Raw genomic sequence first — 17,732 nt, 5'->3', positions numbered from 1 at the left:
AAAGAAAGAGAGAGAGAGAAAGAGAGAGAGAGAGAGAGAAAGAAAGAAAGAAAGAAAGAAAGAAAGAAAGAAAGAAAGAAAGAAAGAAAGAAAGAAAGAAAGAAAGAAAGAAAGAAAGGAAGGTAGGTTGGCCTGGCTTGGTGGCAAGCACCTGTAGTTCCAGCTACCTGGAAGGCTGAGGTGGGAGGATCACCTGAGCCTGGGAGGTCGAGGCTGTAGTGAGCTGTGATCGTATCATTGCACTCCAGCCTGGACAATAAAGTGAGACCCTGTCAAAAAAAGGAAGGGAAGGCAAGGGGAGGGAAGGGAGGAAGATTTTCTCTATCACTTAGGTCTAACTTTAGACAATCAACAAAACAATAAACCTATGAAGCTCTGATATGTAGCATTTGCCAGTTTCTGTGGTGTAAAAACTCCTTGGATGACTTCAAGCTGCCGACATGGATGGGTGCCACTGAATTTGGAGTTGGGAGGAGATAAGTGATATTCCACTGTTGTATAACATTCCTACCATACAGATACAATAGGCTGAAATAACCTCAAGAGCCACAGGAATGCAAGGGAAAGGAAGATCAGAATGGGGGAAAATTTTGCAAATCCCTGACCACGTAACAGCCAGCTCCCATGAGCCAACGCCAGCACAGCACTGCCTGGAACCCAGCCTCTCCTCTCCGAGGTGTATGCCCAGCAGAAAGGCATACATGTGTGCACCAAAAACACAAACAAGAATGTTGATAAGAGCATCATCCATACATATCCCAAATGTCTGTGAGTGGTAGATGGATAAATCAATTGTAATACTATCAACTAAGCAGTGAGAATAAGCTAACTGCTGCTGCCCACGACAATATGGTTGAATGTCACACACATAATATTGAGCACAAGAGGTTGGACACAGAAGAGCACCTACCACCTGCCTGTATTTATGTGAAGCTCAAGAACAGTAGAAACCAGTGCCCGTGAGGCCACAAGATAGGGGAGTGTTAACCTCGAGGAATAGGGGCAGGAAAGTGATTAATGGGAGCAAGAGTGGGGCCTGGGGGTGGAAATGTTTCCATTTCTTGATTTGGGTGGTGATTACACAAAAGTGTTCATTTTGTGATAACTCATCTAGCTACACAAATATTAACTGTACACATTTATATATGTATGTTGGGTGTCAATATAAAGTTTATTTTATTTTATTTAGTTAAAAAAAAAAAAACAGAGACAGGGATCTTGCTATGTTGGCCTGGGTAGCCTCAAACTCCTGGCCTCAAGCAATCTTCCTGCCTCTGCTTCCCAAAGTGCTGGGATTATAGATGTGAGCCACTACACCCTGGCCAAAAGTTTATTTTTAAAAGCCCCCAACAGGAAGCCATACAAAGGACTTCGGCCTCATGAATAACCTTGGCACTCCCCAAAGATGCTGTCCTTGTTTGGGATGTACCAGAGATGCCCTTGGGAGGCCCCCTGGAGGCTGCAGAGCAAAAGTTTCTTGAAATATGGCCTCCTGCCTCAAATGTCAACCCTGCTTGTCGGCCTCCCCCTTCCACCCCCTTCCCCCACCCTTGGTTGCCCTCACCCAAGGTTTTAGTCTGCAAAATAGCTTGCTTTGTCTGTTCTTATCAGCCTGCCCAGCTACTTAGGTCATAAGTCAAATACTTAAAGAGCCCCTAAGCTAACTAGGATTGCAAAGCATTGTGGGCTGCAACAAAATGCAGCAAGACAACCCTAAAAACAAACAAACAAACAAACAAATGGCTGAAGAGGGAAGGGAGGGGTTGGAGAAGGGAAGAGGATGGAAATTTGTAAATGGACAATCGTCATGATTACCCAAGTCATAGTGGCATAGGTGTTTGAGCTGGGGCCTGGGCTCTGGACAGTAAAGGGTAAACACTAGGGAGAAAAGAAAGAACAAAGTTGTTTGGCAGACTTTGGGGAACATCTTCTGAACACTTGCCCCCATAGGGTGCTGCTCTGAACACTCCTTGATCCTCAGCCACCTCCGTGAGGTAGGTCCTGTGACCATCATCCCCATCTCACAGATCAGGAGACTGAGGCTCAGGGCAAGATGAAACTGAGGTTTCCTCCAGGCAGCCTCAGGCCTTAGGGGCTGTGCTCTCCTCACCACACCCCTACCCTCGCTCCGCTAAAAAACTGCATGTCCCTGCTGGGAAGGCGGTGCCAAGAAGGGCCTGGAATGTTCTGCCAGTATCCACCCTCCACCCACACTGGAACTGAGCCCTTATGATCTGGGGGCCACAGCATATTGTTGTCAATCAAAATTAGCTAAACTTGATGAAGCAAGAACATTAAAAGTGCCCAGAGGAGGAATAAGGAAACAGATGAAAAATGAAGTCAAACATTCCCAGCAGGTGTGATACCTGAAGGTGTACAGTCTGTCTCACCCCATGCCCCTACCCACCACCTCGGGGCAGAGAAGTCAATTCTTTCACATCCTTGGGGGCTGCTGGGAAAGAAAGGAGGATGTACAGGCCTGGCCCTGGGGTGATGCCTCCTCCCTGGCCAGCCCCACTGCTTCCAGACCCTCTCTGGGACCCTGCTGCTCTCAGGGCACAGCCAGCTCCTCTGGCTCTGGGAGCACCTGCCAGGGCCAGGGGGAATGAGTCTTCTTCCATTCCTTCTGCTCATTAAATTCTGGATCAAGTCAGACCACAGCCCAGGGGCCCAGCTGGAGTTCCAGGGCTCTGGGAAGCCAGTAGCAGAAAGCCCAGGGTGCAGCTGGCCCAGCCTGAGGCAGGTGGCTGGCAGGTGATGATAAGGGCTGCTGGCGGGCCCCCACACTTTGTTCCCCTCAGTGCCCGCTGTGCTCACTCAGGCCAGCTGTGAAGGCCATGACACCGTCCACTGGGAAGTAAGGCGGAGCTCCCTGCGGGAGAGCCAGAATAGGCGGGAATGCAGGTACTGCTGGCACTCCCAGAGGGAAGGAAGGTGGGGAGCTCTGCTGAGGGGAATTTTCCAGAACTTCCTGGCCCCTGAGAAGAGCTCCCCACCTTCCTTCCCTCTGGGAGTGCCAACAGCTCCTGCATGGGAAAGAGGAAGCCCTGTGGGTGGGTAGGAGCGTGGGGTGAGACAGACTGTACTCAAAGCTTTGGGGTCAGGGTTCACCGCCAAAGTGCAGCAGTTTGTGGTGCATTCGTTGTTGCTGCCATTTTCTGGTTTTGGAGACCAAGGCCCAGACAGATCTGAAGGAAATAATGCATACACTGGTCCATTTCCAAGACAAAGTGCCTTGAATCGGCTTAGGTCAGCAAACTACAGAAGGAACAGGATGTACTAGGCTCCTGCTTGGGTAGCTGACGCCTGCTTGTTGGCCTCCCCCTTCCTCTCCCTTCCCCCACCCTTAGTTGTCCTCACCTGAACCAAAGAAGTTTAGTCTAAGGTAAAAGTTTACTAGTCTGCAAAATAGCTTGCTTTGTCTGTTCTTATCAGCCTGCCCGGCTACTTAGGTCATAAGTCAAATACTTAAAGAGCCTCTAAGCTAACTAGGATTGCAATGCATTGTGGGTTGCAACAAAATGCAGCAAGACAACCATAAAAACAAACCAACCAACAAACAAAACACCTAAAGCCCCTGACTAACAATCAATAGGCAACATCCAGGAAGATTGTAGCCCCATAGTACTCAGCCTATCGGGAACCGGGGGAGGGCCCTGCGCACTAGGGGATAAATTGCTTGTTGAAACTTTGCTGGGTGTGCCTGCACGCCCGCCACACACCCGATCTTGCAAGACCGTCATTAAAAGTCGCACTTTCACTATTCTCGGGGTCTCTGAGTCCATTCTTTGGGTTTGAATGGGCGAGTTTGTTTCTCAGAAGTCTCTTGTCCATCCATGAAGATGAGGTGGGCTCCAGGCTGAGAGAGACACCAGAACTACCATTCTCCACAGAGAGGGGTAAAGAAAGCTGTGGGGCCAAGAGAAGTCCAGCTCAGCCACATAGGTGGACCAAGGTACCTTGTAAAGGTGCAAGCTTGGCCTCTGCACTATCCAGCCCCCGTACCTCAACATGCACCATGCATCTGTTGACTACAAAGACATTTCTTCATCCTGGCCTGGCAGGACCCGGAGAAGACCATTTACCTCATTTTACGAGTAAGAAAACTGAGGCTCACAAACGAGAACTTACCTGCCCAATACAGCCATGTTTTAAAATAAACATTTTATTTTGGTACAGTTTTATAGTAAAGTTGCAAAGATTGTTCAGAGATTTCCCATCCACCTCTCATCCAGTTTCCCCCATTGTTACCATCTTACATTACTATGGTACATTTGTCAAAACTAAGAAGCTGACATTGGTATGTTACTATTAACTAAATGTCAGACCTTATTTGGATTCCATCAACTTTTCTATTAATGTCCTCTTTTCTGTTTCAGGATCCCATCCAGGACACCACATTGCATTTACTTGTCATTTGTCCCAGCCTCCTCTGATCGGCTGTGACAGTTTTTGAGTTTCCCCTTAATTTTAAGGACCTCAACAGTTTTGAGGAGTACTAGTCAGGAATCCTGTAGAATGTTCCCCAGTCTAAGTCTGTCTGATGTTTTTCTCATTATCAGACTGGGATTATAGGTTTGGGGGAAGCATACTACAGAGGAGGAGCACCCTTCTTATCACATCCTATTAGAGGGTGCCTTACATCCACACTGGTGATGCTCACCTTCATCACTGGGTTAAAGGTGGTATCTACCAGGTTTCTCTACTAGTTACTAGTTACTCTTTTCCCCTTTCCATACTCAGTTCTTTGGAAGTGAGTCTAGCCTGCCCAGAAAGAGGGTGGCAGAGGCTGAAGTAAGCCTCATTCCCTGGAGGGAGGACTGTCTAACATGCTATTTGAAATTCTGTTTAAAAAAGATTTGTCTTTGTACTCATTTGTATATCATTTGATATAAATGATTTATTAAATCATTTATATCAGAATAGCCTCACTTATATTTAATATTTTGGGTTATAGTACAATATAATACTATGTTAGTTATTTTGTTGTTCACATCGTTCCAGCATTGGCCATTGGGAGCTCCTTCAGGTTGGTTCCTGTGTCCCTCTGATGTGTTCCCATCCTTTTTGTTTTTGAGTACTTCCTTTCTTTCTGGTACTACAAGATGCTCCAGGCTCTTGTATTTTATTAGTCATTTCTCCAAGGATCCTTTGTTCCTTTTATTGCAGAATGGCATTTAGAAACCAAGATGTGAGCACTGGGGTATCATTGCCTCTAGGCCCTCTCAGCAGACTGAGCCAGGTAATATATGCATACATACTAAATTATTATATATACACATATCCACGTTGTTTCTGTACCTATCCATCTGTGTATATACTGAGCTTCGTACTGATGTTTCCAACTCTAATCCAGTCTCCAGGATTCATTCCAGCCTTCCTTTCTTGTTAATCTGTAACTTTCCTCTCCCACAGTGTGAACAACCTGGCCCACCTTCTATCGTGCATTTATTTATTTGCTCATTCCCAGTACACCTGTGAAGCTGTTTCAGAATCCTTTACCTGGGTACCCTTATGTAAAATAAATTTATCAGCCAGGCACAGTGCCTCACGCCTGTAATCCCAGCACTTTGGGAGGCCAAAGCGGGCAGATCATGAGGTCAGGAGATCGAGACCATCCTGGTCAACATGGTGAAACCCCATCTCTACTAAAAATATAAAAATTAGCTGGTCGTGGTGGCATGTGCCTGTAATCCCAGCTACTTAGGAGGCTGAGGCAGGAGAATCGCTTGAACCAGGAAGTCAGAGGTTGCAGTGAGCCAAGATCGCGCCATTGCACTCCAGCCTGGGAGACAGAGCAAGACTCTGTCTCAAAAATAAATAAATAAATAAATAAATAAATAAATAAATAAATAAATAAATAAATAAGAAAATAATCACTTAGAGTACATTGTTCATAGTGCCTTTCATCTTTAGCCTAATAATTTCCAGACAAAACATTATCTTCCAAAGTTATTTAGGCCAGTTCCTTCTCTTCCCAAGCCCCCATTGGTGCGGTTATATAATGAATTTGTAATAAAGTTTGTATGCTTTGTATGCATTGTCTCCCAGCTCCGAATCACCCTTCAATGTAGTACATGCGCTGACGTGGACTTCTCCAAGCATCTGTCTCCTTCAGTGAGCTCAGCAAGCTTGCTCGTTAGAGGGCGCCGGAGGGACGTTTCAGGAGGAAGGGGCGCTCCTGCCATTTCCTGTGAGGGCCGCGGGAGGGCAATCCGGATGTGAGGACTGCGGTCCGCTGCACCTGCAGCCTGGGTGTGGTGATGACCTTTTCTGCAGCCCTCTCAACACAGACCTCGGAGTCTCCGAGCAGCCTGTGTACTCTGCAGGCCTGCTGTCCGTGCTGGCGCCCAGACTTCCTCTCCAAGCTCCCGCCTACCCTGTGGCCCCGAGGGTCCCGTGCTGAGCTGCAGCACTTCTTGCACGCCTCCAGTGGCTCAGGCGCTCAGAAGGCCTCCTGTCCCCACTGTATGCCCATGCCATTGGTTCCCGATCCCCTGCTCCTTTGTCGGCTTACAGACAGTGGCCTGTTGCCTGCCCAGCAAATTCCTGGCCAGCGCCAGCCTTACCAAACCCGTGAGAGCCCTCTGCTAACAGGTGTGCTGACTGCAGCTCCAAACAGTCTGAACCCTTCCAAGCTTGTCCTTCCCGGGTTGCACTCCCTCAGCACGAGGATACAATGCAGAGTTTCTTCATTAACTCCTCTCCTGTTCTAGGAGCACTCCCTCTGGGAAAGAAGACCAGCCTTGGCCCCAGAGGAATGTGTCCTAATTTAAAGAGCAGCTCAATTACTGCAGCACCTTGGGGACCAAGGCCAGTGGGATGAGAAATGGAGGTTCTGGTTGGTGCCCTGTGTCCCTGGGCTAGTGGCAGGAGCCGCGAGGCTGGTTAGCATCCCACTCTCAAACCCCAGCCTTGAACGTTCACCTGGAACTTGGCCTGGGAGCCACTGACCATGGGTCACCTGGTCCAGGGACATGAGACATACTCTCTTCTGCCCCACAGGAAGGCCAGGCAGAGTTACTCAGGCAGGCTGGTCTCAGGAACAGGTTGGCCACAGCTTCAACAGTAAGAGAGCGGGGATCACAAGAAAACCAGGTTTAAAGGAGGAACCCAAAGTTACAAATTCACTTCCTCTCCTTTGAGTCCAGTGTGTTCTCTGTTCCCTGTACTGATCATGGCATCCTTTGCTCAATGATACTCTTTGCAGCATTTAGAAGGATAGGTAGCACTCGCTCTTTCAAGCCTGAACTGGAAATACTGCCATAGCCAGGGTAGCTCACAACCCCAGCACAGCCATAGGACCTCTCATCCACTCTCCTTTATGTTTATAAATTTCCTTATGTTCTTAACTACAAGTGCATGACTTCCTAAGCGATGTCGTTATGGTTTTGTTCCTCATATAAGAGGTATTTTGCTGTGTAGAAGCTCCAGCAGCTTGAATTCTTTACTCAATGCCATGACTGTGAGATAAGTCCATGTTGATATATGTAGCTCTAGTTTAAGGCATGGCAAACCTCTTTCTGTAAAGAGCCAGATAATAAATATTTTAGGCTTTGTGGACCAAGAGGCAAATCAAAGATATCATGTAGGTACTTATCTAGGTATAAGAAGGAAGACAAATTTCCACAAAACTTTGTTGATGAAATTCAAAATGTAATATTATAGTATTATTACATATAATCATAATCAAATCCATTTTTTGTAATAATGAAGTTCTTTGGGGAAAATAACATCAATGTGACGATTTCTTATCTACCGCAAATATCCATCTTTATAAGTTATTCTTAGTTCTCGAGCCACACAGAAACTGGTGATGCGCCAGATTTGTTTGTGGGCCAAAATTCACTAAACCCTACTTTAGTTCATTCATTTTCACTGCTGCATAGAATTCCACTGGATGACTCTAACAAAAGTTTTCATCTGTCCACTGGGAGGAGAGAGGGGTGTTCCAGTTGTTTCAATTTTAAAATTGTATTTCTATAAGTATTCTAATACATATCAGTATATTATATGTGCAAGTGTTTATCTGGATAGTATACATACGAGTAGAATTGCCGAACAGGGCATGTGTACCTTTAATCCTAAACTCTTTCCCAAAGTGGCTGTACTAATTTCTAAGAGCGGCAGCTATATTTGTCCCTGTTGCCCCACATGCTTATAAACATTTGGTGTTTGGTCAGCAGGCTTTTCCAACACCCCTTTGAAGGCGCGTCATGTTTCCTACCACAAGGTTGGGAGGAGGCTGTGTAGACCAAAACTGTGTAATAAAAATAATAATCCTTTATGTGTGTACCTTTTTATGCCATTGACAACAGAATTATGAAAAAAAAAAAAAACAAATTTGAAACACACAAGTGACAAAAAAGTTCCAGAAGACAGAAGGACCAGGAGCAGCGAGGGCCACTGCCCACTTTGGAGGTTTTCCGTTTCCGTGGCAAGAGCAGGCCCCAGGAGCTCTGCAAGTCAGGAAACTCTGCAGCCTGGGAGCGCACCTGGATATCTGTATTCAGTAGGTGCCACTGCCTGAGCTGCCCCAACTGCTGAGCAAGGAGGGATTTCCTGTGGCCATCCACAGACTTCCAAAGTCACACGGTCTCATATTGATTCTGGATTGTTCATTTACGTAAGCCCTGGCGCAGGCTGTGAATTTTATCTCAGGGGAGTGGTGTATTTCAGCCAATGACCAGGTCATCAGAAATGAGAACTTTTAGAATATGGAGGGCAAGTCATCTCATTGGGTTACAGTTAAAAATTCTCAGTTGAATCATAAAACCAGTCATTCAAAGGAAACATTTAAAAGTCTCAGCCCTGGAAAAATCTGTTCTTAGGAATTGCATCTCAGCTTCAAGGAAGAACTAAACTGGCTTGTAAAACTTTTGATTTTGCATTCAGCGCAGGGACAGTGTAAAAGGAAAGAAAAATAGCGGAAAGCATTTTCATTAAACTTGACCGAGAGAGCAATTTCCTTGGAGAATAAGATCACAGAGGGTAGGCTGGCCACGTTTGAAAGGGAAAAGGGGCTTACCTTGATCCAAAGGCTCTTACAGTTGGGAAACTAAAAGGGGATTATTTAAGTGTCATTAGGTCTGAGATGATGACACAGCAGCAAGCTCCAACAGGAAAAGAAGTAAGTTATCAGAGAGGAAATGGATGATTCCCCAGAGAATGCATAGATCCAGAAAACTGTAGTTGCACTCATAAAAACTGTAATAAGAGCAATTGCAAGACCATCCCCATCCTCCCTCCTCCCACCCCTGGAACGCCAGACTGGGATAGTTCTACAGAGTTAACAGAATTTGGGACAGAATTCATTCCACATTCATTCAAATAATTACTGAATATCCAGGCACTGTTCAGATTAACAAAAATTCCCTGCTTTTCTATCTCAGGACTGGCAGTTTCCTAGAAACCAAGGCCATGTCAGGAGGTGATTTAAAAATAAACAAATGTGGAAAAGCAGAATAGTGAGAAGGAAAGAGAGTGTGGGAGGAGAGGGAGAGGTTTGTCGTTTTATTGAGGGAGTTTAAGGAAGGCCTCCCTAATAATTCAAGAGGAGGCCCAGAGGAACTGACAGAATGAGCCATGCTCCAGCTTATTCTGTGCAAGGAAGAGCAAGGAGGCCAGCTTGGCCAGGGGGTGGCATTTGAATTTTTAAAAGAGCTCTTTGGCAGCTCTGTAAAGGATGATTTTGAAAGACAGTACTCGGGGATATAAACCAAAAATTTCCAGTCAAATAGTGAGGACCTGAACCCAAGGAAGTGGTGGCAGGTAGGAAAAGGAAGGCCCACACTAGTGCAAGTATGTGCTGAAGTTGCTTCCTATTCTTGTACCTGTTGCAGAGAGCAGGCAGGTGGCTCCAACCCTCAGGACAGCTGGGAAGTCAAGGGGGGTTAAATGCCAGTGTATCATTTCTTAAGGCTTCCATGCAAAATATCACAAGTTGGACACCTTAAATACAATACAAATGAATTCTCTCATAATTCTGGAGGCTAGAAGACCAAAATCAAAGCATGAGCAGGGCCATGCCTCCTATAAAGGCTGGTCTAGAGAGAATCCTTTCTTGCCTCTTCCAGCTTCTGTGGGCTTCAGGTGTTCCTTGGCTTGTGCCAGCTTAACTCTATTGTCCGCTCTGTCTCCACATGGCCTTCTCCTAGGTCTCTGTGTCTCAAATGTCACTCTGCCTTTCCCTTATAGAGATACCTGTCACTGGGTTTAGGGCTTACCCTAAATCCAGGACAGTCTTGTAATATAGCTTAGTTTTGTTTTTTAATGATGTTTGAGGCCCTGGCTAATGAGGAGTCAGTCCACACTCAAGCCACTTTTTTTATCTGGCCGTCACACTCCTGATCACTGTGCACCTGCCCTAATAATCCCAAGGCCAGGAACTGTTACCTAGTGTAATGTCTCTGTGACACAGCTGAATTTCTACCCATTTTACCTCTGCTGACCTTTGAGAAAGAGGACACCTGTGATACAAATTTCCCTTTGTAACCAGACCAGCTAAGACTGGTTAGAACGAAGATAGACAATCTAGACAAAATAGACAAACGAAGATAGACAATGACTTCAGAAAGATCTCAGGCTTTATTATAATCTCATTTCCATGCTAAATGACCCTCCTACAAGCACCACGACAGTTGACAATCACCATGACCATGATCAAAAGAGGCCATAAAAGGACAAAAAGGAAAGCAGCACTCCAGTTCCAAGAAGTTCGCCACCCATCTCCAGAAAAGACATGAATATACCTCCCCTCGTTTCTAATGTTCAACCCCTTCATTAGAGAAATCCTTCTTCCCTCACTAGTTGAGAAGTTGATTTGTGAACCAAGCTCCCACTTCTCAATTCCATGGCCATCGAATAAAACTTGTGCTGCTTAAGATTCACTTTTGATTTTGCATATCGGCTTTGCAGCACTAAACAGGAAAAGACCCCATTTAGGGGGAACCAGTTTTGTCCGTAATAGTACTAGACAACTAGGGGCAATCCCTATGCCCTGGAGCACTCAGAATTATTTAAATGAGCCAATCCACAGGGAGCCCATGAAACCTAGTTAGCCCCACGCAACTACCCAACTTCCCACCCACAAACTGCCCCTCACAGCTCCAGCTGGCTGTTACCCTGTCCCCAGGCACCCTGTGTGGGCCTGGCTGGCAGCCTTCCCTTGTCTGGAGGTATAACTAACAAAAAGTTCTGCCTTGTATCTATCTTCCTGCCATTGTGTTATGTCCTGCCATCAAAAGAAACTTTAAATTTCATGAAACTGACCTCATCTCTAGATCCTTCACTTAATTACATCTGCAGAAACCCTTTTTCCAAATATGGTCACATTCAAAGTTGGACATCTCTTTCGGGGTGTAGCAACGACTTAAGCGTTATGTGCAGATGAAGTCAGCAAAAGGAATGCTGAAGTCCAGGGAGTCTGCTCTCCGTCATGTGATGTATACCACAGTCACGTTGGAAAGTAGCCCCATTACACCAGGTTAATAAAACTCCCTTTAATGAGATATTACGGTTTGTAGGGCATAACTTTTACCATGCATGGCCTTAGGTCTTGTTTATAAAGTGGTTATCTTATTGCGACAAGCAGTCTATTTTGTCAGTCTTATGATCTGTGTTTTAACCTCAATGCTGGTCAGTTGTCCCTAAGCTGAAAGGGAGGGAGTATGATAAGGTGTTTCCAACCCCCCCTCCTATCTAGCTGGGAATTTAGTTTTTCAGGTTTCTCAGGGGTCCCCTTGGCCAAAAGTCAGTCCATTCAGTTGGTTTGGGGGCTTAGGATCTTATTTTTAGTTCGCAGTTTAAAATCAATACAGTATAACAACTATTTACATAGCATTTACATTATATTAGGTATTATATGCAATTTAGAGATCAATTAAAGTATACGGAAGGATGTACATAGATTATATGCAAATACTATGTCATTTTATATAAGGGACCTGAGCATCCAAGGATTTTAGTATCTGCGAGGGGCCATGGAACCAATCCCCCTGGAACTGAGGGATAGCTCTAATGCTGAGAAACAAAAATGTCTTGGAAAGAGAGGAGACGCAGGACTTGGGCCTGCCAAGGAGCTGAACCCAAGGGCAAGAGCTGCGGGCAGCTGGGCTGGAGAGGAGGAAGGAGGTGGTTTTGTTTCCAAGTGCCCCAGAAGATCCCCTCGTCCCCCTGCATCCCCAGCCTCCTTTCCTTTTTCCTCCCTGGTCTGCTCCCTTCCTTCCTCTCCTCCTCTTGGGAGATGGCCAGGGACATAGGTCAGTGCCTGGCTCCGAGGAAGACACATGCAGTTTTTGGACAGGTCTTGGGATGCGGACACCAGAGTCTTGTTCGCCTTCCTGGGCTGTTGCCCACTCCGGTACCCACTCCCTAATCTCCCCTCTTCCTCCTCCTCATCCTCTCTTGTAGGAAGTAGAGGATGGGGAACCCCCTCAGGAAGGAGGGCAGTGACTCTGGGTTTGCCTAGGGCTAGTGGCCTCTCACCGACCTGCGCCCTTGTACCTGTCACCTGGGCAAACAGTGATTGCGTCAGCTTTGGTTTCTCATGGGTGGGCAGCCTTGGGTGTCTGCCAGAATGTAAAGAGCCTGGAGCAAGGACACGGGAATCCTGTTGAGGTCCCAGGACCACTGCGTCCTTCTTCCCTGTGCCTCTCCTCCCCAGCATGAGCATAGCAGCCTGATTGATGGAGAAGGATTTTCCAGTGTTAGAACTGGAAAGAACACCCGCAGCCTCTCCCCACCGTTTACAAGGGTGCTGGAAGTGAAAAGATGTGTTCCTGGTCACAGGCAGGTAGACAGCAGAGCCAGACTCAAGTACAGTGCACTCCTCCTGATTTTGGAGTTTAGAGCTCTTCCCTGGCAACATTTTGATGAAAAAAATCACAAGTTCTGTGTCTTTTGAAATTCCTTGTGGAGCCTAGTGCCATCCTCTGAACTTGGAGCCAACTGACCTTTGTCCCAGGGGCAGAGACATGGTCCATGGGCCCAATCCAGGGCCTCAAAGGGAGGGCAGGTCTGAGCCCCTGCCCTCTGAAGTGAGAAACCTCATCTCCCACTACAGACCTGCCAGGGCCCAGGAGAGCTTAACCCACCCAGGCACACCGTAACAGCAGAGATGACTCGGGACACAGAAGTGTGGAAGCAAATGTTTCAGGAGTTAATGCGGGAGGTGAAGCCATGGCACAGATGGACCCTGAGACCAGACAAGGGCCTTATTCCCAACGTCCTGAAGCCAGGCTGGATGCAATACCAGCAGTGGACCTTTGCCAGGTGAGGGGGAATGTGATGGTACGAATTCCAGAAAATCCTTGAGCATTTCTTACTAGGTATACCTGTTACTTTTCTTCTTCTATTCCATGCTTGCAAATTGAAGACTGTGGGAAATAAGATGCCCATCATCCAAGAAGTTTTAACTTCATTAAAGATTGTTTTTTCGGCCAGGTGCGGTGGCTCACGCCTGTAATCCTAGCATTTTGGAAGGCCGAGGCTGGTGGATCACGAGGTCAGGAGATTGAGACCATCCTGGCTAACATGGTGAAACCCCGTCTCTACTAAAAACACAAAAAATTAGCCGGGCGCAGTGGCGGGCGCCTGTAGTCCCAGCTACCTGGGAGGCTAAGGCAGGAGAATGGCGTGAACCCCGGAGGCGGAGCTTGCAGTGAGCCGAGATCACACCACTGCACTCCAGCCTGGGAGACAGAGCAAGACTCCATCTCAAAAAAAAAAAAAAGATAGTTTCTTCACAATTACAACGAACCCCAAAACAAGAGCAGGCCTGAGCACCTTTGTGAGCTAATGCCTGAGAAATCAGTCTGCAGGGGTGGGGATAGGGAGCAGCCAGGAAAGGGGAAGGGAGGAAGGACAGCTGTTGCACCCATGGGCGGTGCATGTGCCCCCTGCCTAGGGAGACTGTTGGACCCACCATGGAACCCCTGGGAGGAGAGACTCACGGCACTGAGGACACCCCCTCGGGGGAGGCCAGAGGAGCAGGGGGGCTGGGCAACAGGCAGCAATCCTGCCCCTCTCTACTCTGAGCTGATAGAATCTCTTTAAAATAGGAGTCTTAGAAATCATCCTTGGCCGGGCGCAATGGCTCAAGCCTGTAATCCCAGCACTTTGGGAGGCCGAGACGGGCGGATCACGAGGTCAGGAGATGGAGACCATCCTGGCTAACACGGTGAAACCCCATCTCTACTAAAAATACAAAAACAAAATTAGCCGGGTGTGGTGATGGGTGCCTGTAGTCCCAGCTACTCAGGAGGCTAAGGCAGGAGAATGGCATAAACCCGGGAGGCGGAGCTTGCAGTGAGCTGAGATCCGGCCACTGCACTCGAGCCTGGGCGACAGAGCGAGACTCCGTCTCAGAAAAAAAAAAAAAAGAAAGAAATCATCCTAAGTCTCATCCTCTCTTTTCCAGGTGGAAATGGGGAGCCCCAAGGCTTGGGAGGGTGACGGGGGTGATTGCCCACAGTGCACAGAGGGTGGAGGCTGGGGACTCTGTCCCACCTGCTGCCTCCTCCAGGGGAGAGTCTACATAGAGGGAGCAGAGCCCTCCCACTGGCCTATGGCTTTCTCAGGCCAGGAGCTGCCATAGGGAGCATTGCACCAAAGTCTCAGCAGTCCATTTATCTGCGGGACGTTTGAACTCTGAACCAGCACAGGAACACAGCACTGCGACCCAGGGGACGGCAGTGGACTTCTGCTCAGAGCAGGGCCCAGGTCCCTCTGCACTGCTGACTCTGGGTGACTCCCAGCAAGGTCCTCTCACAGTGATCACAGCTTCTTGGCCTCTCCCTCTCATTTCAACCTTGCATTCACCCTGTGGGTTGCAGCTAGAGTCAAGATACAGGAGCACACCCTGGACTAACTCAGTCTTCCCAGCCCGCTCCAATTCACCACCCACGGCCTAATTTCTCTGTATCCAGGCATCAAGCCAAGGCTAGGCTCAGCGACAGTGACAAATAAACCTGGAAATATCACTGATTTAACCTTATATGTGGCTTCCAAGGTCACCGAAGCAGAGGAAGAGAAAGCTGGAATGTCTTACCAGGGCTTCTGTGACCATATCTGGAAGAAACATATATCACTGCTGGCCTCATCTCATCGCCCAACTGATCCCATGGCCCCAACCTCACAGCAAAGGGGCTGGGAAGTGGGAGGGAGTACATGGATAATTTGGTGAGCATTAAATGTCTCCGCCACTCTGCAGCTCTCTGCCTCTCCCATAATTCCTTTCCTGGGTACAGCCATGTGCTTCCTGCCTTATTCTCTCTCTACCTCCTAATATGTATTTGTCCAGATACCTTAGCTCAGAAAATTGCCCTCCTCCCTGCTGAGACAAGGTGTCATTCTCTTGTACCCTGTCTGCAGCCAGTGGCATTCAGAATATGAAGCTTTCCAGGCTACTTTGAGCAAAGGAACTGGGTTGGAGGGGGAACAAATGAAGAGAGAGCTGGACACTGTGATCTCCCTGCAATACTGCTGACCGGGGACCCTCGGCAGCCAAGAGAAAGTCAAAGGCTTTCCTTTAGGAGAACCCTGGACTCTTCAGGCTCCCGCTGCCAACCCATGAGTCTATAACTTAATCAACACTCACCTGTGTGCATTTGTGGATTTCAGGGTCCTGAACTGAACTGGCTGCTGTTGCAGTTGCAGTTGCAGCCTCTGACCCATTTGAATCTACATTTGAAGAAGCTTTGCTTTGGAATAGGGAGACCAGAGTCCCAGTCATGCCTTTTTACACCCACTGGGTCTCTGGACATGAGGAGTTTCCAGAGTGTGCCTCATCTCTAAAATGAACGTGTTGGACTTAGAAGATGCCCAAGGTCCCTCCCAGATCTAACAGCTTGCAATTCACTGTTTTCATAGCAGACAGTGTGTGGCATGCAGCGTGTTGGTGGCACAATGGAGATGGGAACGAGGTCTTGGTAATTTCTTCCACCACTGAGCCACAGCCCCAGTCAAGTCATGTCTCTCTGCGGTTGGTAGCTCCTTTCTCTCTGTGGCAGTACCCTGTGATTTGGCCACATGGAGCCAGGCTGAGGCTCTCTTCTGTCTCCACAGGTTCCAGTGCTCCTCCTGCTCTCGTAATTGGGCCTCTGCCCAAGTTCTGGTCCTTTTCCACATGCACTGGAGTGAGGAGAAGTCCAGGGGCCAGGTGAAGATGAGGGTGTTTACCCAGAGATGTAAGAAGTGCCCCCAACCTCTGTTTGAGGACCCTGAGTTCACACAAGAGAACATCTCAAGAATCCTGAAAAACCTGGTGTTCCGAATTATGAAGAAATGCTATAGAGGAAGATTTCAGTTGACAGAGGAGGTTCCTATGATCAAGGACATCTCTCTTGAAGGACCACACAATAGTGACAACTGTGAGGCCTGTCTGGAGGGCTTCTGTGCTGGGCCCAAACAGGTTACAAGCCTCCCCCAATCTCAGACCCCAAGAGTACACTCCATTTGCAAGGTGGAGGAGGGAGTTGAGCCCTGGGCCTCAAGAAAGAATGTCTGCTCCTACACATTGCAGAACCACATCTGTAGGAGTATAAGCGTTTTCTGCTGTTGTGTCATCCTCATTGTTATTGTAGTGATTGTTGCAAGAACTGCTATATGAGCCTTGGAAACATGATGTTAAGTCAGAAAAAAAATCAGTAACAAAAAGTCATGTGTTATATGATTTCATTTATGTGAAAGGTCCAGAATAGGTAAATCTATTAGATGAATTGCTAGCAGGGCCTGGAAGTAGTGGGAGATGGGAAGCAGCTGCTTAATCCTGATGGGGTTTCTTTTGCAGGGGAGAGAGGTGTGATGCAAATGTTTTGGCCTGAGATAGAGGTGTGCTTGCACAACACTGTCAATGCACTAAATGTCATTGAACTGTTCACTTTCAATGGTTACATTTGTTCTGTGACTTTCACTTCAGTATTTTAAAAAAAGACCTTCACAATTGTGTTCACTCTCTAGAGAACTGAGTCTGAAGTGTCTATGATTCACAAACCATTTGGAAATCTTGTGAAGCCTGTGGGCCCCCTCACCAGGGAATTTTGCACAGACCCTCTGAGGTCAGACTGTGAAGGCATTTGCAGTCAAAAGCATCGGGATGAAAACCTGCTTTCTCAAACAGTTGTCTCCATGGAGGGAGGTGTGCGTGCTGCTCAGGGATGAGGGCAGGCAGGATGTGCCACCGGATCTTTCTTTTTAAAGATAATGTAATTAGTGTAAATTGTTGATTAACAGGGAACTCACAGCCCATAGCATCATAACCCAAGCCTGAAGGAAGCCTCTGTAATACACATACAGTCTCTCCATAAGGCACATCATAGCCTTCTCACTCTTAGGAACACCAGACTGTGCTCTGCACTATGCTTGAGAACCATTTGAAACAGCAAAATCACCAACAGAAGCACAAAAATGTGGAACGCATGGCAAAATAGATCAGGAGAAGGATGCTTGTTTATAGTACAAAAGCTGGAACAAACAGGCAGGGAACACACAGGCCCTGCTCCGGCTCAGTTGGGAATACGGGTGCTGGTGACTCCAATTTCTCCTGCTCTGCACATACCTGTGAATGACCACAAATGCACCATGAGTACTCATACAGGGGTTACTAATAGATTTCAGCAGGCAGGCAAAATCACAAATAGACTCCACAAATAATGGGGCTGACCTGTGCATTCTCAAATGGCTTTGAACTGTGGATGACTCTGTTTTACTAACATGCAGCCCACATGTGGAGT

General features: G+C 47.3%; 1 protein-coding gene across 1 annotated transcript; it reads left to right on the top strand.

Annotated features, from left to right (window-relative positions):
* Positions 1-12,276: 12,276 nt before the first annotated feature.
* Positions 12,277-16,660, top strand: RTP3 (receptor transporter protein 3). The gene is made up of 2 exons (XM_023231279.2): positions 12,277-13,272; positions 16,066-16,660. Exons 1-2 carry the CDS (start codon positions 13,118-13,120, stop codon positions 16,607-16,609), a joined length of 699 nt encoding a protein of 232 aa, XP_023087047.1. The 5' UTR covers positions 12,277-13,117; the 3' UTR covers positions 16,610-16,660.
* Positions 16,661-17,732: the final 1,072 nt, after the last annotated feature.

This window comes from Piliocolobus tephrosceles, chromosome 2 (genome assembly GCF_002776525.5).
Source record: "Piliocolobus tephrosceles isolate RC106 chromosome 2, ASM277652v3, whole genome shotgun sequence".
Classification (NCBI taxonomy): domain Eukaryota; kingdom Metazoa; phylum Chordata; class Mammalia; order Primates; family Cercopithecidae; genus Piliocolobus; species Piliocolobus tephrosceles.
The sequence above is the reverse complement of the archived record's forward strand: the minus strand, read 5'-3'. Positions and strand labels throughout refer to the sequence as shown.

Bases quoted from the DNA above. Each gene is read 5' to 3' on its own strand.
- RTP3 (XM_023231279.2), top strand. From the start codon at position 13,118: ATGACTCGGGACACAGAAGTGTGGAAGCAAATGTTTCAGGAGTTAATG. The intron at 13,273-16,065 runs GTGAGGGGGAAT...CTGTCTCCACAG, and splicing joins CAGCAGTGGACCTTTGCCAG to GTTCCAGTGCTCCTCCTGCT.